At 40.4% G+C, this 25,497-nt stretch overlaps 1 protein-coding gene across 1 annotated transcript; it reads right to left on the bottom strand.

Annotated features, from left to right (window-relative positions):
- Positions 1 to 1,754: 1,754 nt before the first annotated feature.
- Positions 1,755 to 24,746, bottom strand: scube2 (signal peptide, CUB domain, EGF-like 2). Its single transcript, XM_079498076.1, has 23 exons — positions 24,655 to 24,746; positions 24,046 to 24,162; positions 23,206 to 23,331; positions 22,671 to 22,805; positions 21,093 to 21,218; positions 20,721 to 20,837; positions 19,245 to 19,334; positions 18,113 to 18,229; positions 17,550 to 17,672; positions 17,052 to 17,168; positions 16,461 to 16,583; positions 15,982 to 16,098; positions 15,720 to 15,809; positions 15,414 to 15,536; positions 14,443 to 14,610; positions 13,852 to 14,058; positions 8,493 to 8,663; positions 6,417 to 6,584; positions 5,400 to 5,561; positions 4,841 to 5,038; positions 4,091 to 4,243; positions 3,896 to 3,975; positions 1,755 to 3,313 (listed from the first exon to the last, which is right to left on the bottom strand). The coding sequence occupies exons 1-23, from the start codon at positions 24,740 to 24,742 to the stop codon at positions 3,167 to 3,169; spliced, it is 3,063 nt and encodes a 1,020-aa protein (XP_079354202.1). The 5' UTR covers positions 24,743 to 24,746; the 3' UTR covers positions 1,755 to 3,166.
- Between the last annotated feature and the right edge of the window lie 751 nt (positions 24,747 to 25,497).

Raw genomic sequence — 25,497 nt, 5'->3', positions numbered from 1 at the left:
ATTTTGACACAATGACAATTTCATCCAAATCCCTTCCCCATTGCACTGTGCTTTTTCATACATGCTCACAAGTCCAAAGATCTCCAGGCAGACACCAAGAGGCTGGCAGAGAGAGAAGAATGCCAGTGACCGAGAACTCTAGTCTGGAGGTCCCTTGTCGACAGCCTATACCCCAGTAGGGATGTCAGGCGTAAGTAAGTAAGTAAGTCACAAGTCCAAAATATTGTCATCAAATGCTCCACACAGACAGAAAGATTGAGGGAGGGAGGGAGTGCCTCCGGACAGAGATTTGCGTTCTACTGAGCGCACCTTTAGTTCCCTCCACTTTGCTGATCGTCAGCAAAGCCCTGTTATGTAAAAAGGTGTTTAGACAGCTCAGACTGAGTTCAATGTGTACAGCCATTAATGCACATAAACATCAAAAGGCTTGGCTTGTTTAGTTACTTTGCCTATTTGCCATGAAGTAACTCCAAATATTGATGAGATATCGCAATAGTTGTTCCATAGATAAAAGGGAAAAATATGTTCTCTATTGACTAAATAGTCAATAAAAACACATAGCACACAAACAAACGTGAAAAAGCACATTCTGCCAATGTATACAATTTCAAAACCCACATGAATGGCAGTGAATGGCTTTTAGTAAGGAGCAAATAAAAAGCAAATAAAATGTACAGTCAGATGCATACAATAAATCTACAAAAGACTTAAAGGACCACTTCACCACTTTTCAACTTCTCTTCCTATAATTGGTCCTAACTAATGTTAAAATACCCCAATTTTTTCCTACTAAGTCTGTGTCTCATAGGAGGGCTGTGGGCAGTTCAGAAACCCGTCCACCAGTAACATCATCGATGGTGAATCCAAGCTAATAGAAACTGCAGGCTTTCTTTTCCTGAAAAGTTGCAATGCAAAAGTTGAAGCCATCGTTCTCACGATAATAAAAATCTAAATATATTTTAAAACAAATCTTGTTTTAAAAAAAATCTGCCTAATGATGATGTCACTGGTGGACGGGTGTCCGAACTGCCCAAAGCCCTCCTATGAGACACAGACTGAGTAGGGAAAAAATGGTGGTGTTTTATCATGAACATTAGTGAGGACCAATTATATGAAGAGATGTTGAAAAGTGGTGAAGTGGTCCTTTAACAGAAAAAGAGGCCAAGGATCTAGAACCCCTGATCTAGATCTAGATCAGTGGTTCTCAAACAATTTAGGCTCAGGTCACCCCTGTAAATAACCTTTTCATCCACAGCACCTTTTGTAGCACCTTTTGTCATATTAACAGTGCATAAATATGTAAATCTTTCTTCCAAAGATACAGTATGTCACGAGGAAAACTGGTGAATTTTTGGTGAAGAGACTTGTACTGTATGTACAGTAGGCTGAAAAAGAACACCAAGTACAGTTAACCCGGGTCTGGGTTTCTAAGTATAGAGTGGTGACATTGATGAATTCCAAATGTTATCAAAGAATTCTATGGCACCCCTGGACTTGCACCCACTTTGAGAAGCCCTGGTCTACTCTAGATTCATGTAAAATATACCTGTATGTCTGATGTTGCTACATAACATCATACATACAGGTATATTTTAACTTTCAACACGATTTAAATGATCTTTTAAATCTTTTAAATCTAGAACAATGACATATAAGGGGGGTTATTTTAAAATATACAGTATGCCGTCTGTGTGTATGAGCGTGTGCACACAAGAGCACCTGCACAAATGAACACTTATAAAACGAATCTTAAATAAGTTTACTAGTTTTATTTACAGTATGTTAGATGTACAAACAATAAAAAATATACATACATTTATTTCTAAGACAAGTAAAAAAAGCAATTCTATTTTACAAAAGTTTATTTTTTTCTAATCAGTTCACTCTATAACTAATTTCTCTGCACAAATAGAGAGTGAATAATTCTTTGGTTTCCGCATGGGTCATAATAAAAACGTCTTTATACAACAATTGGTGTTTCATGAAAGCCTAAGAGCTGTATATAGCTATTTGGAATGTAAAATGTGCTTCAATATAGGAGTAAACATTACACTATATTGAAGCAGCAAACATACAGGTATGTAAAGCCTCATTTGTACTCAGTCAGTGTTGCTTGCCATAAAGATCTGTTATTTTCAGCAAGCGACACCTCACACAATGGAGTATAAAGGAAACTTAAGGCAATGTGTCAGTATACAGTATACAGTATGTGTCAGGAACGTATTTTCTACGATACATTAGCGTTTTATCTAAAACTTTTTACATCATATACAAGACATTCAAAAGAATAATTGCTCTTGTGGTGTCACTACATAACCTGTAGTGCTATAGTATTCCAAGAAAAGGTCATATTTGTGCATATTTGTTTGTTTCTCGGATTCGGCAGTATTTCTGCAAGTAATTCTGCTGTATAGGCCTATGTGAGACATACAGCAGCCTATGTTATAACTAGATACACAGTCAGCTATGTCAGCTATATTGCTGGAATTCAGTGTCTCATTAGCTACCATAGTTGAATGTCTCCACAACGTGCCATACGTGCCATAGAAACATTCTCATAATGTGATTTGAATTTAGCAGTATTCACATATTGTAGATACTATGATATGAAAATAAAAACTCCTCAGCGTCCAAATACTAAGAAGTCAGATACAATCAGAGTACCACTATAGATTTTAAAGTCTGTGCAAAATCAAATTTTATATGTGGTCACACAATGCTGTTGCTCTCTAAAAATAACAGATTTCCATGGAAATCTGTTAATTACACTGTTAATTACACCATCGAGTGGCGGAGTATAAATTAGGCTTAGGTCTTACATGTGTAATATGTTGTATACCACATTACAATACATGGAACCAACTGAAAACTATCAGCGGCTGCACATTTGTGTACCATGTTTGAAAACATCATTGTGTCCTTAGTCCTTCTTAAAGTTACTGTTAAACGTTCTCCTGAAAAGTCCACTTCGTTGACTTGACTGCTTTCATCACTCCTTAAGGATCAATGTTATATGTTTACAGTCCACGCTAGTTTTAAATCCAAGTGAAAACAACTTTACTAAAGGCTGCTTACGGGTTGGTCAGTGGATAACATAGATAGTGTGGCCAGTATCTCATATAAACATTATATGAGATATATAAAAATTTGGTTAAAAGTCACCATATTAAGGACGAAGGAATCTCAGTACTTTAGAGCGTAGGAATCGTATGAAGGACTTGGGGAACATTTCTCTTGAGTCTTGTGCTGAATAGTTGAAGAAATTCTGTGGGTGTGCCAGAACATCAAACAATGCCTTCATAAGTTTCTTGTCCTGTAGAGAAATGTTGAATATGTATGAGAACTTTAAAAGTAAAGACTTTGAATCTAATGCAATAATGCATTATTAACTACAGCACACAATTCTATATGTCTCCAGAAGAGGGCAATATATGCACATATCATTTCTGTGATAATGTGACATGCATGTTTTCAAAATATAGGATAATGTCCCAAACTTCGCTCATGAAACATTCGTCAGTGAGTATGTTCTTGTATTACAATAAAGTAAGGGCTTTTCTAATAAGCAATTCTTACACAATAAGCTGGATTTGGTAAACTATTACCCATTGGATATAAAAACACATTGGATATAAAAACACTCATTTACTGGAACAAGGGTGAATTTGATTTCATGGTGTTTTTCTGAAATGCAGTGTACAGTTTTGTTGCCTTTCTTATCATTTGAATGTTTCTTGCTGTTTTAATTTGTGTTGTATGTAAAGCACTTTGAGATCTCTCTGTGAAAAGTGCTATAAATATCACATTTATTTAGTTACTTTCCATGAGAAATGTAATGTATAATGTATAGCAGTAAGAGGACTGGATATAGAATGATATACTCCACAATGTGTACCTTGAGAATTTCCTGGTGATTTTCTGATGCATATAATCTTCCATCTCTGACTATATCTTCTATTAATTCTTGGTAGTCCTCTGGAACAAACAAAAGTACATTAACAGCTTCTTAGTGCAAGCAATGATGTTTTCCTTTTTACACTGGCGTACGCGTACTAAATCATTTATAATAACAAACTGAAATTCTTCTCACCATCATATGTTACATATGGGACTTGGAAGCCTTTCCCACTGTTCCCCTCATTGGATTTGAACTGTATCCAAAGTCTCTTGGAGCGGGAGGTGAAGGCAATGGGGCGTTCATATGTCTGACAAGTTTCATAAGTTGTCACTGAGTTGGGGAGAGCTGTGGAGTCAGGATGTGGATCAGTTAGCCATTGTCACCCTCCATAATGTATTTATGTGAAGGTCTATGATATGCAAGTTTTGCAACCACATAAGCCCGATTTTATACTTGACTCGAAAATACTAAATAGACAATCTACAAGCTCACAATACATTGAATTCTCTATAAAAGAAAGAAAACAGGTCAGATATGTAAAATATTCTCCATCAGGAATATTTTACATATCTCAATGTTTTCTTTCTATATCTGTAGATATTGGATGTAGCCCGCACACCACAGGTACAAGAAAGACGTTCTTTATTGAGAATTCTGACAATTCTTTCTATAACTGTTTCATTCATACTCTCGTCAGGTCCTCTGCGCTACAGAATGGACAGTTCTCGAAATATGCAAAAGGAACTTATGCACACTGACAAGCACCCACCCACACAGAGATTTAGTGCATTTATACAGTAGAACCCTAGGGATGCCAGTTTCAAAGTGGCAAATAACCACCTGATCATGTTGATCATGTTGAAACTCATGTACGCACACACACACACACACACACACACACACACACACACACACACACACACAGAGAGAGCTGAGACTCACAGCTTTTTCTCATGACTAGGTAGTCTCCACACTCATCTTCAATAGGGAGGAAGATTTCTGGGACAACAATAAGGATCCTGCGTTTGGGAGGTGGGTTGATGGTCCAAGTGCATTCCACATTGGCTGGGTAGTTCCCTGGGTAGTTGGGGGACTCAATGTAGCCAGTGAAATCTCCCAGCTCACCTCCACACTGTCGGTCTGTAAAGTAACAGCACCGTGTCAAATACTTTACACCCTCTTGCTGTAGCAATGCTAATTTTATAGAGCAAAAATGCTAAAGTGGGACAAGTATTATTTTAAAAGAGAAATACTAAAGAAAAAAAAACAATACTGTGCAATAACATGGAAAGAAGCACGCATTCATGCATATTAATTGTGTACATACAGACAGAGACAGACAGACAGACAGACAGACAGACAGACACAGACAGACACAGACAGACACAGACAGACAGACAGACAGACAGACAGACAGACAGACAGACAGACAGACAGACAGACAGACAGACAGACAGACAGACAGACAGACAGACAGACAGACAGATAGATAGATAGATACTTTTGCACTGCATGAAGTTGGTGGAGCCATCAAAGTCAGTGGTAGTATTTCCAGGGCAGGCTGTACAGTAATTCTGTCCAAACTCGACTTGATATGTCCCCATGGGACAGCGGATACATCTGTGTGTACTTGTGTTGTAGTAATGTCCAGGTGAACACTGGACTGCAGAGACCAACACAATCAAGCAAGTCATAAAAAACATGTAACAATAAATCAAGAACTTCACATCCCATCACATAGTAACACAAGAGCTGCAGGAGGCAGCAGAGTCTCCGTAAATCAGCAGAATTACAATCACACACAACTAGTTAACCCATTCAGGCCTGACGTCGAAATTTAAAAAAAAAAGTTTTCTAAATCATGACAATTTTCGGAAAGATTTGAGGCACATTTTAACGATTTTTCAAAAATAGCAGACCTACAAGTTCATAGCGCGCCACTCGGTGGCGCGCTATGAGCTTGTAGATCTGCTATTTTTCAATAGCTAAATTATAACAATGTTTAAAACACCAAAACGGGTTCCCGCCCCAAAATGGGTTAATGGTTAATGTGGTTAAACGCTAACGTGACATGGATGCGTTCCAGGTCTCAATGGATTAAGACAGATGATTATAAGAAGTACTCAGATTTTGTGTTTTAAGTAAAAGCAGCAATACCAGAAAGACATACTCTGTTACAAGTAATAGTCCTGTATTCAATTCTTAATTAAGTCAAGTACAAAAGTATTTCAGAGTCATGTATACATCATGTTATTGAACTGTTATTATTGATATGGTGGATGGATGGACGGATAATCTGCAAATTAACTAGTAAGTAATGCTGTCAATGTGGTGTCGATGTGGATTAAAAAGTACATTTGTTGAGATTAGTAGAAGTATAAACTTAAGTATCAAGAAATGGAAATACTAAATACTACTAAAGTAAAAGTATCAAGAAATTGTTCTTAAGTACAGTACTTGAATAAATTTAGTTAATTAACCTTTGCAGATGATGATGATGATGATGATGAAACCTTACCTTTGGTTTCACACTCCTGAAAGGAGTGAGCTCCACTGCGTTTGGTGTCCAGGTTCCCTCCACAAGTGAAACAGGAGGTGCGGCCCACTTCTGGCTGGTACGTTCCCAGCGGACAGGGTAGGCACGGGATGAATCCATCATGAGAGTACTGACCTGGCGAGCACTGACCTAAGCAAACAAACACACACGGTCAGGTCAGAGCTCCATGCAGCTGCTAAAGACTATGATCTTTTTTTTTTTTTTTTTTTTTGTAAAATCACAATAATTATCTGTCACATACAGTATGCACATTTTATTTTGTCTCTGCACATTTTATGTAAACATGACCTAAGTGGTTAACCACTTAAGCCCTTTGTATTTTGTCACCACATGTTATAAGCTTGTGTTACTTGGCTATTTTTGAAAAAATTTAAATGTTTTGAAATTATTAGATTTTTTTTTGCCTAAAATGACATGTACATATGTTAAAAATTCATATTTTGAGCGGTGCCTAACCGCTCCAATGATTGGCCATGTGTATCTGTCTGTCGGTCTGTATGTCTGTCTGCAATACCGCTGGGTGACCTAAAGTGGCACTGTTGAGCAGCCTAAAGGGCCATTCACACTGAGCACTATAACTACAATCTGAGAACCCATCGGCAAATAAAGGAAAAACAGTGCTCTCTTGACGTGACTCAACAGTCTGTTTCAAGAGACTACTATAGCCTGCACCGCAGGTGACATATACAGTATGAGTTCCCAACCTGTATCCCCTTGCTATTGGGTTAACCCATTTTGGGCGGGAACCCCTTTTGGTGTTTTAAACATTATGTTATAATTTAGCTATTGAAAAATAGCAGATCTACAAGCTTGTAGGTCTGCTATTTTTTTTAAATCGTTAAAATGTGCCTCAAATCTTTCAGAAAATTGTCATGATTTAGAAAACATTTTTTTTAAATTTCGACGTCAGGCCTGATTGGGTTAAAAAGCACACGGCAGACTGCCACAGTGATGTAACGCCTGCTATCTTTTACTGAGCCACCTTTCACATCGTCTCCTTGGGGACTTTTACTAGCTGGCTGCCAGATAGCTCTTCTTGTTTAGTCTATCAGTGGGAGAAGCAGTAGATTGGATCTGGGACAGAGCCAAACAAGCGGACAGTGATAACAGTAGTAGAAGAGACCAAAACATGGTGGCTCATTTTCCTTTGATTCAGCACTGTGAAGGGTCTGCGTTAAGCTTTTTGAATTCAAATACATCTTAACCGATCTCAGCTCAGGCATCTTTTAACTTTATATACAAAGCAGAACATCTGCCAGTGAGATCTTTATCAGAGCACTATTGCTTCCTGTGTGGTTCATATAACAGGACATGATTTTGAAAAACACTCAAGATCCCATTTTAGAATATCAAACCATGAAGGAGAACCTTCTATGATCTACCATGATCTCTTTTGTGTACATTTCTATACTGTTGACTGTTGAATAGAGGTTATTGGACATCATGGGCTCCATTTTCGTCACCGCTAAACCCCTTATCCCTAAACTTCTTTGCCTTTTTTTACTATTTAGAAAAACATTTTTGAATAGTTCAACTAGCCAATCTGCATTGACACGTTGTGAGCGTGTAGACTGGCCATTGTAACTATTAAAAAATGTTTTGCAAAATAGTAAAAAAAGGCAAAGAAGTTTAGGGATATGGGGTTTAGCTGTGACGAAAATGGTGCCCCAAAACTACTCAGGATCCTTTCCTAGGAGGTGAAGGGTAGCATACTCTTATTTTCATGGTAGAGAGAGGAATCAAATGGACTAAAATAGAAAACTCAAGTCTGCACACTCCCAAAACGACTTTCAAGCTTGCGAGCTCTTCCTCAGACAAAGTAATACTAAACAGAGGAACTGCACTGGTCACACAGAGAAGGCATCTAAATGGTTAGATTTTCTTAATAACCCATCGTTCCTCTTCATAGACACTGCATGCTATGTCATGAAGCAGGAGTGATGTGGTGCTGCCACTGTAATTATTTCAAAGTCTGCAGCTCTTAACCATAAATTAGAATCACTGATGCGGCCGGCATCTTGTCTAACCTTGCCTTACCTCCACATTCTGCCATTTTTCGAGCTCCAACAGTTTTGGAGCTCTCTCTTCCTTCTGGGCCAGGGCACACCTCACAGGACATCTGTCCCTCCTCGTCCTGATATGTTCCAGCTGGACACAGAACACACCTCCCCTGATCCCCGTCGTAGTGCGTCCCAACACTGCAGCTCACTAGCAGAGAGAGAAGAAATTAAGCAACATTAGATCAAGAACAAAACTCATAGCTAGACATAAATGAAGTAACTAATAGGGTTCCAATAATTAGAGTATCTAGACTGCAGTAGTTTGTGTTTCTCCTTTTATGTCCCGGTTTAAAGATGACATTATGTAGCAAGCAATGCTGCAGAAATATTTCAATTAGCTTTCCTGATCAGCTGATCAGTCAGGTCAGGTACCAAAGAGACAAGATAAACCCTTCTGGCTCCAAAACTATGGAGTGCACTTCCCATTACAATCAGAACTCCCAATATTCCGCCGTAGTCTGAAAACCCCTCTTCAGACTCCATCATGGCTCGTAGCACTTGCCCTAGCCCCGACGACCTTACAGGCATATGCAAAGGCTCAACTTTAGATAGCATTTTATGCAGACTTATAGCATTTTATGTAGACTAGTCCTTACCCGTTCTGAATATACTGTATGAACGGCAAATGATGTTCACCAGATGGGGCAGTAGAGAGTACTCTCTACTGCCCCATCTGGCGGAGTCAGGTTAATATAAGGAAGTGTAGGCTATAGACAGACAGAATGACTGACTGACAGACATTTTTCGTGCATTTATTGCGAACGAAGTGAGCACTAACTATAGAAGATGGCCAAAACTGTCTGTCTGTGTGTGTGTCAGTCTGTGTGTCACGCTGTAACACCACCCGCCCGCCACCAGAGGGCAACTACGAACTGAAATTGGAATGATACAGAGGTCTCTCTCAGTGTGTGTGTGTGTGTGTGTGTGTGTGTGTGTGTGTGTGTGTGTGTGTGTGTGTGTGTGTGTGTGTGTGTGTGTGTGTGTGTGTGTGTGTGTGTGTGTGTGTGTGTGTGTGTGTGTGTGTGTCAGACTGCCACAACAGCTTCGTTCGCTTCCCGCGTTTAGATAGATAGATAGATAGATAGATAGATAGATAGATAGATAGATAGATAGATAGATAGATAGATAGATAGCACTACAATAGCAATTTACGTAGACATAGCACACTAAAGTATACTGTATATATGCATAGTTTCATTATATAGATATATATAATGTCTAGAACATGTGATTATTTCTAAGTTCTGTTCCATTGCAAATGTTTTCCTACATGACGGTTTGTCATTTCATAGCAGGTTATAGTCTATGATTAGAGCTGGTTTGATGATCATTGATGATCATTAGTTGTTGGTTGACATTCGTGGTTTAGATGGGAGTGGGTCCCAAATCAAACGTTCCTTCAGGGCACAGAAACATTTACAGAAACCTGCACATGCAAAGACAAGTGCACGTCTTCTTTCATAGTACACACACACGCGCACGCACGCACGCACGCACGCACGCACACACACACACACACACACACACACACACACAAAGACGTAGATACAGAGACGTAGATACAGAGACCCAGTGTTAAGCTGTTAAAAATCCTTGCAAATCAACCTGATGCAGCTATGCAAAAAATTCAGACAACTAAGAGCACAGAGCCTCTGCACAGCTGCCTTTGTGTCCCACATCAAACAAGCCCTAATACTTCATAAAGCATGGCTGTGCACGGTGGAAGAGCACTTAATACTATCATAAGTACCCTCACCTCCACCAGAAGCAGACACAGAGGCAAATCAAAGGGAGTATTTGCCTCTTATCTCACAAAAGTGCATACACTTGATTAAAGGGATGAGCACCATTTTGCTTTGGTTTCTAACTTCTAGAGTGATGCCTTTAATTAATTTTGGAATTGTTTCTGTCTGACAGTGGTAAGCACTTCATAACTTAAGAGTTGTGGCAGAATAAATCATATAGGCCTTATATGATTTATAAGGCCTCCAGTCTAATAAGTGCCTCAGTGGTAGCCTTTAAGATGTGCCTCTGACTAGAGCACCACCATTTATAAAGGCCTGACACACAAAAGCTTTAACGTACATCCATTATACATGGCTCAGCAAATTGTTAGATTTTCCTTCAAAGAAAGAAAATGTAATTCTCTCAAGAGCAGTTCATTTTTTGCAGCCTATTGTTTACCCTGAATGACCATGAGGAGCCACCACTGCATTGTCTTCAAACAGCTTTTATTTGACGGAGGGAAGGAGTAAGAGAAGAGAGGGAGTGAGAGGGAGAAAAAAAACCTTGAAGCCTTTCAAATGCAAAGAACCAATTCTATAGAGTCCTCGAATTGATGGCCCCAAAGAGGTTTAAAAGACCTTTCACCTCTATTCAACTCCTCAGTCTTTGCCTACTTGATGACATAGGAAAACACTACGCTATCACAGTGGTAAGGAGCTGAACCCAATAAAAGGGGTCAGGTTTCTGAATCCCCGCATTCTGCTTGGACCAATCGCTTCTTGCGCCCATCAAGCAGAAGCCCAAACAGCTGATGCTAATTGATTCCCATGGTGTGGCTGAAGTCAGCTCTCTTCAGCAGTTTAGTGGCTGGGGGTCATGCAGAGTGGCCCTGCCAGGGGGGCGTGTGGGGAGGGGGGCATAGCACTCAAACTGCCAGCTTGAATCAACAGCACTTCCTAAACATCTCCAACATTAAAACAAACATGCAAACAACTTGACTACAACAATCAAAGATGGGAACAAGTAGACATGCTCAGTTCACCATGTACTTTCTATAGGTGACACCAGAGCTTACACTCTACCATTACCACATCAAGAAGAAAAACATCAACATTGGATTATTTTAGACAACGCAAATTACACATTGTAGTTGATTCAAAATGATCTGACATGAAAACAAGTCAATGAAGTGACAATTACATATACCAAGTATTCAAGCAGATTGTGCCTAAGAATATGCATGTATGCAAGATTAATAATATACAGTATGTTTAAAGCAAGACACTTCCAACAGTAACAGGAAAGAGAATAGTGCTTTCAATATAGTAGGCTACAGAAGAATAAGAGAAAAGTACAACTTTTCTCTTTAGTGTGACAGGGGACGTTGTTGTTGGGGGATAACTTTCCTGCTCTCCTGAGGCAATGAGAGCAAGCCCCAGTGGGGTTTACAATGGAGTGGGCAAACTGAAAAGACTAAACTGCACTCAGAGCTAAGCCAGAGGGAGGGGTGGGGGTGGAGGGAAAAATATATCTCCTTTAAAGGGGTTAAGAATGCCTTTCAGTCCCCCCCCCCCCCCCCCCCCCCTCCCAAATTACATGTCTGCACCCCTGCCATGTCCAATAGAGACTGCTTAATGTTGACCTGAAAGTGCGATGCTGGAATCAAGATACAACACACTCTGGGAAATGAAAATAACCTACAGCAACAGCCCTTCAGCTCAGCTCGGCCACTTTTATGTTGTTTCAGTCCCAAATCTGAAGAAAACACACACCACGTACCGGTAAGCCCTGTGTTATAGGTCATCGCACGACGGTGTCACACAAAATAACAAATCTGCAATCTGACAGCGTGCCACAATGCAACACCTCAGCTTGTGGACCGACTGTTTTAGTGAAATATTATGCCTATAATGCCCAAATTAGGGATGCAAGGTTTAAAGTGGTTAAATGAATCTATGTGTGATCAAGTTCAGCAAACTGTGGACACATTTTAATACCTTTCAAATAAGTCAGCAAATTACAGGACTCCTCTCCAGAAGTACAAAGAAGTACAATAACATCAGTAATCAGTGTTAATTTAACTCATCAGGCAATTCATTTACTAATTTAACTGTTTGGGTTGGCTTATGGGTTATGGTTTGATATCTTTACCACAATAATTTACCATAACCATTCCCACCCCTTTTCCCCCTCACTGTATATGTTTCATTTCTCTTTTTACCTCCTTTATGATGAATTCCTCTTCTCTCTCTCTTTTTTTTGGCTATATAGAAGTGTCTAAATGTTTTGATGATTTGAACAATGTGGACCCTCTTGTAAACATGTGTAATGCTTTATTGGGTCGTCCACTCACAGTTAACAGTCTTTGTATTGAGTTGTGCTTGAAATGTACTGTAATTCTGCAAACTGTTAATACATATTTCAATCAATCAATCAATCAGTATTGATCAGCAATTTGACACATGAATAACATGATTTCATCATGTTTCCTAGCGTTCCTATCCTGGGGTGAATATTCAGCAAAAAAGGGATGCGTGGTGAGCTAATATATACCTGTATATAGCTCACAAATATCCAAACCTTCCCTTTGAATTCTCAAACATTCTCCTTAATCAATACTTTATTGCTGGTGTACAGGATTAGCAGTGATGTGTCAATACTGTGGCTGACAAATCCTCAGTGTTAATTTATATAACTCTGAACTCTTAGGGTGTACAAATGTCATATCATAGGTCCATTTGGTCATATTTGTACACTCTCAGATTAACCGAGTCCCCTATGGAGAGGAGGCCCCCCTCATCTTTTCTCTCTACACCAAATGTCTTTGCTGTAAATAGCCAATCTATATGCCATTTCCGTTGAATGTTCAACCTAGAGTTGAGACATTAGATTTCAGGGGGTTAACTTCCTGCGAGGCCCTGAACTGGGGGCACATGTGTATGTTAGCCAGAGAAAACACATACTCAGTTCACTAGCACTGACAGTGTGTCTTACACTTAATGAATGAATATGAGCTCTAAGTAAAAGAGGGCAGAGGTGGGGCCATCACCCTTTATGTTACACTTTATCCCAGGGAGATGCTGGAAGATCTTGTGGCTGGGAGAGCCAACAACAGCCTCTCTGTTCCTCAATGCAAGTTCTCCCTCTCCCCTCTGACCAGCTCATTACAGCATGTCTGCGAACCAAATATGGCAGTCATCTGGCCAACACCTGCTCTAAATCCAATCATTAAACCAACTTGTCTAAATATATCTCACTGGCATGGACTACCTCAATTACTTAAAGACATGACTATGAGACAACCTTGTGTATAAGAACCAGTCAGGGCCACTGCTGCCTTTTGATAGGTGGAACATAAGTGTCTTGAGCTGCTCACTTTGCTTGAGTGAATTTCTTCGGAGACGGAAAAACATCAAAACTGTACATTTTGCTTGTCTGCGTGGTTGATGTTCTGAACTCAACCTTGGTTAGTAAGTACAACACAACATCTGGGGTGTTGATTTAACTGAGAGTGGAGCCTTGCATTTTAGACTCTCAAAATTAAATGAACATGATTTTATTGCATAGAACTACTGTACGAGTCGATTCGAAAATAAGAACAACAGACTCACCACACTTCCTGCCCACAAGCACCTGTCCTGCCGCACAGTGATCGGGCATCTCTAACGGTTGGCCCAGGCTCTTGGACAGCTCGTAGTCAGAGCCAGCAAAATGAAGGTGGAACTGCTCCCTGTTGATGGACTTCCTCAAGGTTCTGATGGTCTTCCTCAGCCTCTTCTCAGAGCGCCGGCGCACACAGCTCAGGTCACAGCTCTCTGCTGAGAGAAGCACTCAATACCACAGCTGCCTTTGGAGAACGATAGCATAGCATAAACCAACACTACAATTCATACGTATACCTACTACGCACACATGCTTTAAAGACAAACTACTACTTTGGCTCAGGAAAGAAATTATTTCAGCCACTGCCCGTAAAGGAATCAGGGGAAACTAAAACACCACGACCCTGCGTCTCGACCCAGAACCCACCGGGCCACCACCACCATCACAGCAGAGTCAAAACAGGAGATACTTTAACAGGTTGGTTGGTTTAGTATGCAGCAGGGAAAGACAGAGAAGAAGCAGAAGGTGACCCCAAGAGGCAGAGGTCCCAGGGAGGGAGGCAGGCAGGCAGGCAGGCAGCGCAGCGCAGAGAGACCAACCTGTTACCTCCTCTAGGTTCACATCCAGCTCAAACTCAGCCGTGATAGAGGAACCTTCGTCCTCGCCGGCCTTCCTGCCGTGTCGGCTCCGAGCGCGCCGGCCCAACGAGGAGCAGTGCAGGCTCACGTAGCTGAACTGCACATTCTCAGTGAAGAGGGACTTTCTATCTGTGGACATGCAGTGATGTAAATTAGTTTTCACTTAATGGGTCCCGGGACCCAGGGGTGGTCTTTTAGATGGGTCCCATGGACATTTTATGAGTCCCGCTTCAACAACATTAGGAGTCAATATTTTGTTTTTGTTTTTTTTTTACAAATTGCAGCATTTAACTACCATTTCATCTAGTATGGTTATAAAATGGTTATATTCATGTATAAAATATATCTGAAAGAAATAAACACAGTACAGTGCTGAGTACAGTAGTGTGTCCATGGGGCCCCCAGAAAGGTCCACAGATGGGTCCATTATCAATAATCTGCGTTTTGGGATGCAAAATGCACCCTATTAGCATCACTGACGTGGGAGACAACCCCAGTACCAATCCACCAACACACACAAATCACACAGATGTTGACAACAAGCTTGATATGCATTATTATATGCATTATATCCAATGCATTTGGAGAAAAGAAACTAATGACACCATCGGAAGTCTTTTTGATTGATGGCTTGGTTGGACCCAAGTGAAAGGCATGGTATGGCTAATTACATTTTCCCCTGTCACTGCCAGACAATGTGCCTTGCTGAGACTTTCAAAACATTTTAAAATTACAACACTCTCCCCACAATGTCTTTCACATTTGGCTATAATTTTGGTTTACATTCAAGCTGCCTTCAGGTCTGATTAATTAAGATTGTTATATGAGATGGCATTTTAGTGACAGAGTTGTAAATTCAGTCCACTTCTAACTGGAATTTCAGCCTCCTGTTTGGAAAAGTTGTTAATGGTGTGATACGGGAACTTCTGTACCTGAATGTGCACTGTTTAGGGTTTCTTTCAGTCTCTCTTGACTACGTTTCAAGTTGCACTTCCCTGTGCCAGACTTGAAGGTGGCTGTGGTCTTAATACGGGGAACACCTGACATTTCTGGTCCTATGAGACAAAAGGCACAAAAAAGCATGATGGAATCCCAAAGAAAATCTCCACAGTTTGACTTATCAATACATCAAATGAAAACAACGGATGCCTGTGTTGTAAGTTATCAAGTTGTTTGTTTGGTTTGTCACTGGGTGGACAAATAGAAGCTGATGTAAATCTGTGATGTTGTCTACTTGCCCAAGCAATACGAGCTGCTGTGGTTCCTTTGTGCTTCAGCCAAGCAGGGCAGAGGCATTCCACAGGTCACAGTATAGGAATCCTCAGTCCCTGAAAAGATACATGGGGCCATGACACAGAGACCAACGCAGACAAAAGTTAGAACCATAGACGTCAGGTCACCAAAGACAAACAGACAGCATGTAGGAACATGAATCGCTGCTCTGGCAGTCCAGAGTTGTGAACGATTCAAACAACTAATGAACTGACTAAAGCAACTCACCACTGCTGATATGAACTTGGGACTGACATGTCAGGAAGCAGCGGTCACCTCCTTCCTGCTTACTGCAGTTCAAGGTGGGTTTAGAGGGGGGGTTCGCAGCGAGTAAACCCTCAGTCTCTAGATAGAAAGCAAAACAAACTCCGAGGTAAAAAGACAACTTTTGATATGTAATGGGGTGGGGTGGGGTGGGGGTTGGCATCAAAGGGCATTAAGAGCAAAGCACAACATTTCAACAACAGCGATAATTCTATAGTGTTTCAGTTCATTTAACAAGCCCAAGGTAGAGAATTAAAGAGAAAAAAAGGCAACAGAACTCAAAGTATCTCCTGTTTTAGTCCCCCAACATGTCCCAGTCCAAAACATGAAATGGCACAAATGTCACACATCACACACTTTCCTCCCAGAGTGGCAGCATGAGAGAGAACAGAACAGATGTAAGATGTAAACTGCCTCTTCTATGGGCAGGGACCCTGGCTTACCAATACAATCCTTTTTGTTCCAATGTAGCTTATAGCCAGGACGGCAGTGGCACTCAAACCCACCCATGGTGTTCTCACAACCGTGCAGACAACCTCCATTATTCACACTGCATTCATTTATGTCTGGGTGGAGAGGCAACAAAAGAATGAGAGACACACACAAAAGAAGAACATGTTATTTCTCTTTTTCCAACATGTACTGTACATAAAATATTGCTGCTGTCAGGCAGAAACCTTGTATTTCCATATTTCTACTTTTAATGTCTTTTAGTAAATGAATGCCCTACTTCATCATACAAGAATGTCACGCTAAAAGTTCACGATGGTTCTTTTTACCATTTCCGGATGAATGATGTTGGACATACAAGGTTTCCACCCGACAACGACGATATGTAGAAAACATTTAGTCTGATTGACAAGGGAATAGAAAAACGTCAGACATCTCTTATATTGTACAATTGGGTTTGATGCCAATGCTGTTTGATGCCCTGTTTTATACAGTCTCGCGAGGGAAAGTTTGCCTATGCCTAAAATACGGAGGCCAAGTTGAAAGTGGTTAATGTTCCCCATCCCCACTCCTCCGTGTCTCACCTCCACAGTGGGCCAGTCCATACATGGTGTAGCCTTTGTTGCAGACGCATTCAAAACTGCCTGGGGAGTTCACACACGTGTGATCGCATGTTCGCGCAAAATAACACTCGTCTATATCTGTAATCAAAGGCAAATGACATGGTGGTACGGCAGTTAGATGCACTCTTCATTAGGAGGGGTTTCCCGCCCCCACAGCACACACGCACGCACGCACGCACGCACGCACGCACGCACGCACGCACGCACGCACGCACGCACGCACGCACGCACGCACGCACACACACACACACACACACACACACACACACACACACACACAGATAGCACTGTTTCTCCATAATATGATAGCTCAAAAGCTAGCTGTTGAGAGAAAATGGATGTTTTGGATGTTTTTCTATTGCTGTTTTTGAAAAAAGCAGTAAAACAAGTAGTATCTCATTAAGAAGTATCTTAGTTGTATTATAGCAGTATGTAGGATACTGGGATATATATTTTTACCTTGGCAAGATCGCTCATCGGTCAGCAGCTTGAAGCCTTTCTTACAGTTACACTCAAAGCTGCCAATGGTGTTTCTGCAGGAGTGCTCACAGCCGCCGTTGTGTAGCTCACACTCATCAATGTCTGTGTAGGAAATGCAAGCAGTTGAAAACTATTTAACCAGCCGTATGGCCTTTACACACCAGGGCCGTGACGATACACAATCTGAAAATGCATATACGTTGATTTTTGGGGAAATTATTTGCACGAAGCCGCGAACATAAAGTCCTGTATTCGTTTATCAAATTATCAATAATCGGAGTTAAATCAGTGTACTGTGGTAGAATGGGAATAGCAACAGATTATGTTTGATTACTACTTTGTTGAGCGCACTAGGGTCTCACACCGAAAATAGCCCATCTACAAGCTCACGGCGTATCACATTGTGAGTTTGTGATCAGCTATTTTTGGCGCGAGACACAATATGTAACCAAGCATAAATCAGACATTACTCCTCTGTGAATATCATTCTGACATAAATCAAGCTTTACTATTGCTTTACTATCTGTGAATATCAGTCTGACCTTTGCATGATTTTGCGTCAGGCTGCAGTGTGAAGCCCACAGGACAGCTGCAGCGTACACCTGTGGAGGTATCTTTACAGGTGCAGTCACACCCCCCATTGTTCACGGCACAGTTCTCTGGAATGACAGGACACAATGTTCAATGTTCAATGTACTCTACTGATTGATCTGTTCCAAAGTGACGTTCTGCATTTATATATATATACATATACACATATACACACATATATATATATATATATATATATATATATATATATAGTGAAATAGGACCTTTGCTGAGACTCAAAGAGGGCCACTGAATTTCCACAAAAAAATCTACTCCATAGATCGAGTATCATTTTTATATCAGTTCCCATATATTTAATTTAGCTGCTATCTTAACTGCCTCATATAATTGCATAATATCTGATCTGCTTGTACTATGTATAATTTATTTCATTAATTTATAAAAGTTGTTGTTTTTGTTTTATTTGTTCTATATTGCACTTATTTTAATTCTTTGACTTTTGTCTAATTTTAATTTTATCATGTTTGGAATAAAGTTTTTCATTCATTTCACTGCACTTTCACTGAAAATCAAAGATCAATTCAGTCCCAGCATCGGGACTTTTAGCTGTAAAGACCTGCCCCAGCATCAGATAACAGATGGTCTCTATTACTATTATTACTACATTACTACACTATTCTAGTGACTATTGCTAGTCACTAGAATATGTGTGTGTATATTATACACATACATAGGACAGCTTTGCAACACTTCTCCTTTCCTGAATGAATGTGAAATGTGCCACACTGACACAAATGCATATCTTTCAGGGAAGAAATGGGGTGTGAGAAAGAGAGGGTCCATAGTCATTTCACAGTTTGGTCTAAAGACTGAGGAATGCATTGGTTTACTAGCCATTACTCATCTCCCCCCTTGAACACTACCAGATACACACTACACAGTGAAATCCTCCGTGTTCCTTTAACTCTGAGAATGTATAAAGGTTCCATTTGTCACTCTCAGAGTGACAAATGGAAAAGAACCCTGAGGATTTTACAGTGTAATATAATCCGAAACCATTTTACTGATTTGATGTAAATTAGTGCATAACTAGCATGCTTGTATGAATAGAATTATTATTACCCATAAGCAGCCTTCTTTTAACTCGTTTGTCAACCTCAGTAAAGGATGTGACGTTGTGATCCGACGACTCCGTACTGGCCTCATCTCTCTCTGAGACACAAACAAAATAACACCAATCATTAAAAAAATCCACTGTCCAACTCAAAAAGGAGATGGAAATGAAATTACATTTCATAATTCATAATTGTTGAAACTGTCATTTTTGGCTTTCTGTTGGGTTAAATGAACATTCAGATACTGTATGATCAGTTTTATCTATAACAACTGAAGAAACTTGCACTTTTACAGTGCAAAAAGTTATGTTAATAAATAATATCAATATAAAGTATGTAACGTAAGCTCCTCTGGGTGAGTGTAACCAACCAAAACACCCAAGGAGATACAGTACAGTATATAACCTGATGTAGTGTCTTGGTGATACATATCAGTGCTGTCGGACAGAAACCTTGTATCTCCATTCCAACATTTTATGTTTTCTTGCGTAGATTAATGACCTACTTCGTCATCATCATACTACAGTGTCACACAAAAATCTATCTACAAGCTCACATTGCATCGCAAAGCGTTGTGAGCTCTCAGCTTCTCAATCGATCTGCTATGTTTGCTATTTTTGCAATAGCGTTGAAGTGAAAGTTAGGTGTGTCTGTGATTATTTAACCAGGGAAAAGTATTAACAAGAGGTCCTTTTTTCCATTTCCTGAAAAGTAACCGTTTCTGACATACAAGGCTTCCACCCGACGATATAGCAGAGTAGATGGAGCAGCTAGATGAGACAGCAGTGATAATCCTGGACCCCACACAGGTTACTGCTGCTGGAGGAAAAGATACCTGCCACTGCATCTGATAGCGCTTCCTTATCACTGCTGCTATTGTGAGTCCAAAGACATAATGTTCACTGACTAATGTGCTATAAGGATTAAGGAGACCTGTGAGAGACATGTTTAGAGAGATATGTCACTTTGGCTTCGTGTTTTGATTCCCACTCCCAGACTCTAATATTAGCGGAGTCTGGAATGTGGATTTATCACAAAAGAAACTGAGGCACGGAAATCATATGGCGATAAAAACCTGCAGTAGTAATTAAACTCAAGTTTAACTAAAATGAACCTTTAACTGACTTAACTTTATAGATCAGTGTCTCTCAAAGTAGGGCCCAGGGACCCCCAGGGGTCTTTGAGGGGGATCCCAGGGGTCCCCAGCTAAATGGGGTAGTTAGTAACCAAATGGACCCTTGCATGACTGTAACTCAGAGTGAAAAATAGAACCAAATTAGCCATTTGATTCCATTTGTACACTCTCAGAGTTATGAGGGTCCGTGGCCTAATGCATGAAAAAACTGGGGGTCCTTAAAATGTAAAAGTTTGAAAACCACTGCTATAATGATTTTGACTGTTGTAGTATGTTACATGTTGATCATTTTCACAGCTTTGTCACCAGGCAGCTAGTGTGGCTAGACACATTAGGGTCAGAACTTACCGACACAGGACCTCCTGTCAGGGTGCAGTTTATACCTGACGTGACACTTGCAAACGGGGCCCTGCTCTGTGTCTTCACAGATGTGCTGACAGCCTCCGTTGCCATGGTTACAGGTTACTGCCGGACAACAACAGAAAAACTTGGGTCAGATAATCAGCTCAATGCCTAAAGTCAACTGTGTTTGTCTAAACAGGTATAATGCATTGCAAACAAAGTCAAGCCTGATTTATACGTACTTAGTTGTGCTCCAGTGTCACGTGCACAAAGACTGCCAGTCTACACACTCGCATCACGTTGGCATTCGACTCGACACTGGCGCGCAGCTAAGTATAAATCACGTTTAAGCTTCATGTGGACAAGATGAACACGTACGTGTGCAGCCTCTCTGGTTCCTGGCCAGCTCAAACCCTGGGCGGCACTCACACGCCACACCCCCTTTGGGGGTCTCTTTGCAGATGTGGGCACAGCCGTGGTCCTTATTCATACAGCTGAGGCCCTCTGCGATGGACAGGGGAGGGTACACAATGAAACTCCACCTACAGCATCTGTATCGTTGCAGTCGGGTGGAAACCTTCTATCTCTATATTTCTTTGTATGTGTTTTGTTGTTTTGTAAATTACTGCCCAAATTCTGAAATGTTTTGAAACTGAGAGTGGTTCACTCTCAGTTGGTTTTATGTAACTAATGAAAAGTATTAACAAGAGCTTGTGACTAAATAATAATAATCGGATCCATTTTTCAATTTCCTGAAAAGTAACCCGACAGCGACGATATACAGATCATATCATAATACACAGTTTGTGATTCTCCAACATAGTGAATGCTTAGTACATACATATATATGTACATACATATTCCGCTAATTTAAAAAGAAGCTTTTAAAAAGAAGCAATTAGAGTTGTCATAGTCCATTGGGAGTTAATTGGGATACAATCTCTCAAGCATATCTGCTACATGCACTTGATAGAAGAACTGTGGCTGTCAATGTTGCATGCACTTCGATGTGTGCGTGCATGCGCGCGTGCGTGCGTGCGTGCCCACGAGCGCCTGTATGCGTGCGTGCATCTGTGCGTATGTATATTACTCTTCTTCACCAGCATTTCACTGAAGAAACAAAATAAAATGTATGAATGAGAAGCTACAGACACAGTAGGAACGTTCTTCTATGACGCAGGTGACCAAGAGCCAAATGTTGCAGTTAGTAACTTGTTTTGTTCTCTCGGACACAGAGCTCCTTTTCCCACAGCATGAGACCTGTAGGACTGGCTGCTGCAGATAAAGCCTCAGAGAGGGGACCCCACTTAAAAGATGTCAGCTCTCATTGTGCTGTCAATCATAGCCTTGTATGTGGGCATTTGAAAATTAGCCACATGATTATGTGTTCTTCCTTGCACAGCTTAATATATTTGAACTTGCATGCGCGTACGCACATACGCGCACACACACACACACACACACACACACACACACACACACACACGCACGCACGCACGCACGCACGCACACGCACACACACACACACACAGGACCTGAAAAACTTGGCTTGAATTCATCAAATAACTTCATAATTTAATAATAAAGCTTAAATAGTAAAGAATGATAATAAATAATGCATCACAATCATCTCGTTTCTCTATTTCAAAATGTCTAAAATTGTTGGGGAATGTCTTCCCACACAACCCAAATAATGACCTAATGCCCAAAGGATGGACGGCAGGTTGAAAGTAATTAATGTCAATGTATCTATCCATGCAAAATTACACATAATCGTTGGCTTGCTATGATTAAGGCTAGATGCTAGTGAACAGGTACCATGGCCAGTTGGCCACTCACCCATACAGAGCAGTGAATGCAGGTGTGCTGGTTACGGTTAGGGATAGGGTTAAGGTTAACCACTTAAACCCTGTTGTGGATGCATGTGTACTGTGAACAGGTATCATGAGCACTCACCCACAGAGCGGTGAATGCATGTGTGCTGGTTGTCACTGAGGAAGAAGCCTTCTTTGCAGTGGCACTCATAACTGCCCATAGTGTTGACACATGTGTGTTGGCACCCGCCATTGTTGAACTTGCATTCATCCACATCTAGAGGAAATTAGCGGCAAAAAGTAGTTCCAACAGTGTCATCATCATACGTCATCATACAGGACTGCAATTCACATAGCCTATTGGCCAAATAATATTTGTAGCTATAAGGCCACTGTTTCAAAGTTTCCTATAAAGTAACAGCAGCTGGAGATAAACAATCTATATCTAGCAGTAATGATGGATGGAAATTGAAGAATATGTCCATTTGTAACTCTGAGAGCCTACAAATGTAACCAAATGGACCCATATTTTGTATAGGCTCTCAGAGTTCGATTAACACTAGTGTATACACTTACCCAGCCCAACTGTAGGCTAAATGTGACCTTTTCACCCTGTCAGTCAAAGCCGTCTTGTCTCACTTAATCAGAGTTTAGTCATTTATATTTTTGCATCTTACCTAAACAATTGTGTCCATCGTGGGCTAAATTGAACCCGTCGTGACAAGTGCAGCGATAATTGCCTGGTATGTTGTTACATTCGTGTACACAGCCACCATTGTACTCCAGATCGCACTCGTCTGTGTCTAAAGAGGAAACAAGGTCAACTCAATACAGGTGAATGTTTAACATTTGATGTTGAAATGTTATATCTAACCACAGGCTACACACAATTCATATAACCCATATTCCTTCAATTATGAGTCTGTAGCCTAATCAAAACTTGTACATGGTAACTTTACTTGTGGAAAGTAACTTGTATATTTACTGAATTACTGTAACTACTTTTACTTTACATTTACGTAGTATAGGCCTACTTCGATTTGTTTTTAACTTAGGCCTACTTCTCTCATTTCAGAGGCAAATATTGTACTTTTTACTCCACTGAAATTGTTTAACAGCTTTAGTTAATTACTTTATTTTGATTATACAAAACATAAATAAATTATCTGATACATAAAGTAATTAAAATCGCCCCAATTACCAACTAAACTATGAAGCCATTATAAACAATATGATTGAACCATTGTGTATAGCCCACTTTTATGTTTGGCACTGCATGCAAATATATTCTGATGCCAATACTTTAGTAATCAAGTACATTTTTGAATGCATAACTTTAATATTTCTGTATTGTGGTGTTGCTATTTTCATGAGTAATTTGAGTAGGCCTACATTGTATATCTAGCCATGGACCGATTAACCCATACACTCAATTACTGTTACTTGGACGGTTGATAACCATCCATGTTGTTGAAAAGACAGACCTCAACAGAAAGATCCAGAAAGGAGACCATTACCTTCACAGTGTTTGCCATCTCCTTTAAACCCAGCTTTACACGTGCACTTGTATGAGCCTTGTGTATTCTGACAAATAGCATCGATGTGACAGCCATCACTTTCCTCTGCACATGGATCTATTGAAATACATCAGACAGAACACCAAAGTATATTAAAATGTAGGTCTGTCGTCTGTGTCCATTTGAACTCTGAGAGTGTATAGATGTAGCCTAAATAGGCCCTATTTGTTACACTCGCGGAGTTTACAGACTAGGGCAGGCTAATTAAGATCATGATGAGGTGTTCAGAACAGATCTCAAAAGATTCCTATCCCAAAAGTAAAAACGTCAACTGGTGCTCAACAATAGCCAGTAGTTTTTGAGGTTCAGAGAAATATTGCTATTCAATCTTATATTAGGCTACATTCGAATGAATTGCATTTTAACAAAAATACTACACAAAATGTGAGTCTAGTCAAGTGCCTATCAAGTTCCACGACAAGGACCGCCAATAAATAGACATTATAGCTAATAATAACGGGCTATTTTAAGTAAACTGGTGGAACAAGCGCGCGCAGTTCTTGCGTGCGTAAAGAAGAGTCTTTGACTCGGGAAAAAAACGTAACCTACCTCGATTCTGTGCGAGCGCTGCGCTTTGGCGAGTATTTAACAAGAGCAAAAACAAACACAAGTCCCTTGAAATCCAAACAGCTCCCATGGTGATATGATCACAGTTTAGAGGTCTCCAAGAAAGGACGCGTTTCTACTGAAGTCGTGACCGAGTGGCCGCCTCATTTTCATTCTAGCCTGTCAATCTGTTCACAAGGGCTTTTAGAAAGAGAAAGGACCGTGTGTGTGTGTGTGTCACAGTGTGAGAGAGACTGTGTGTGAGTGTGTGTGTGTGTGTGTGTGTGCGTGCGCGCGCGCGTACGAGAGGCGCGCCCACATACTGAAAGTAGGCCTAGACAGACATTATATTTGTTTGTAGCTGCACTGAATTGAATTTGGCATAACAGAAGAGAAAATATGTTTTCTACATAAAGGCAAAGGTAATGTAATGCAAATACTTCTTGGTAGTGACTTTCCCTGCAAAATAAAGTAAAATTCGACCTGGTTAATCTATTCTAAGCCTTAAGAATTTTGATTATTAGGCTATAGCCTTCTCTTTCTCAGCATTAGACTTATATGCTGAGAACTGAAAACAAAAAGAAAACACAACAGTGGAAGTCATGATAGTTTATAGGCTATTTTACACGCTAGTGTTAAACACTTTTGTGGAGACTTCAACAATGGTCAGTGTCAGGTTTGGAATCTGCCTGTTGTATAAAACCTAGGCTGTTAATCACTAGGCCCTCGCCTATGTGTGCGTGTGCTGTAATGCATCATATGCATGTTTATTTTTAGCCAACAGTTCTACATGTAGGGATGATGGGGAATACATCAATTCAATTCCTCTTATTTCAACATTGATTC

Source organism: Electrona antarctica, assembly GCF_951216825.1.
Source record: "Electrona antarctica genome assembly, chromosome: 3".
In the NCBI taxonomy this organism is placed as follows: Eukaryota; Metazoa; Chordata; class Actinopteri; order Myctophiformes; family Myctophidae; genus Electrona; species Electrona antarctica.
Note: the sequence above shows the minus strand (reverse complement) of the source record. Positions and strands in the feature narration are given on the sequence as shown.

Excerpts from the sequence above, each read along its gene's own strand:
- scube2 (XM_079498076.1), bottom strand. The coding sequence starts at position 24,742 with ATGGGAGCTGTTTGGATTTCAAGGGACTTGTGTTTGTTTTTGCTCTTG. Across the intron at positions 20,838-21,092 it reads GAACCAGAGAGGCTGCACAC|TAACCTGTAACCATGGCAAC; the intron begins GTACGTGTTCAT and ends GTTGTCCGGCAG. Across the intron at positions 4,244-4,840 it reads CCTAGTCATGAGAAAAAGCT|CTCTCCCCAACTCAGTGACA; the intron begins GTGAGTCTCAGC and ends CTGACTCCACAG.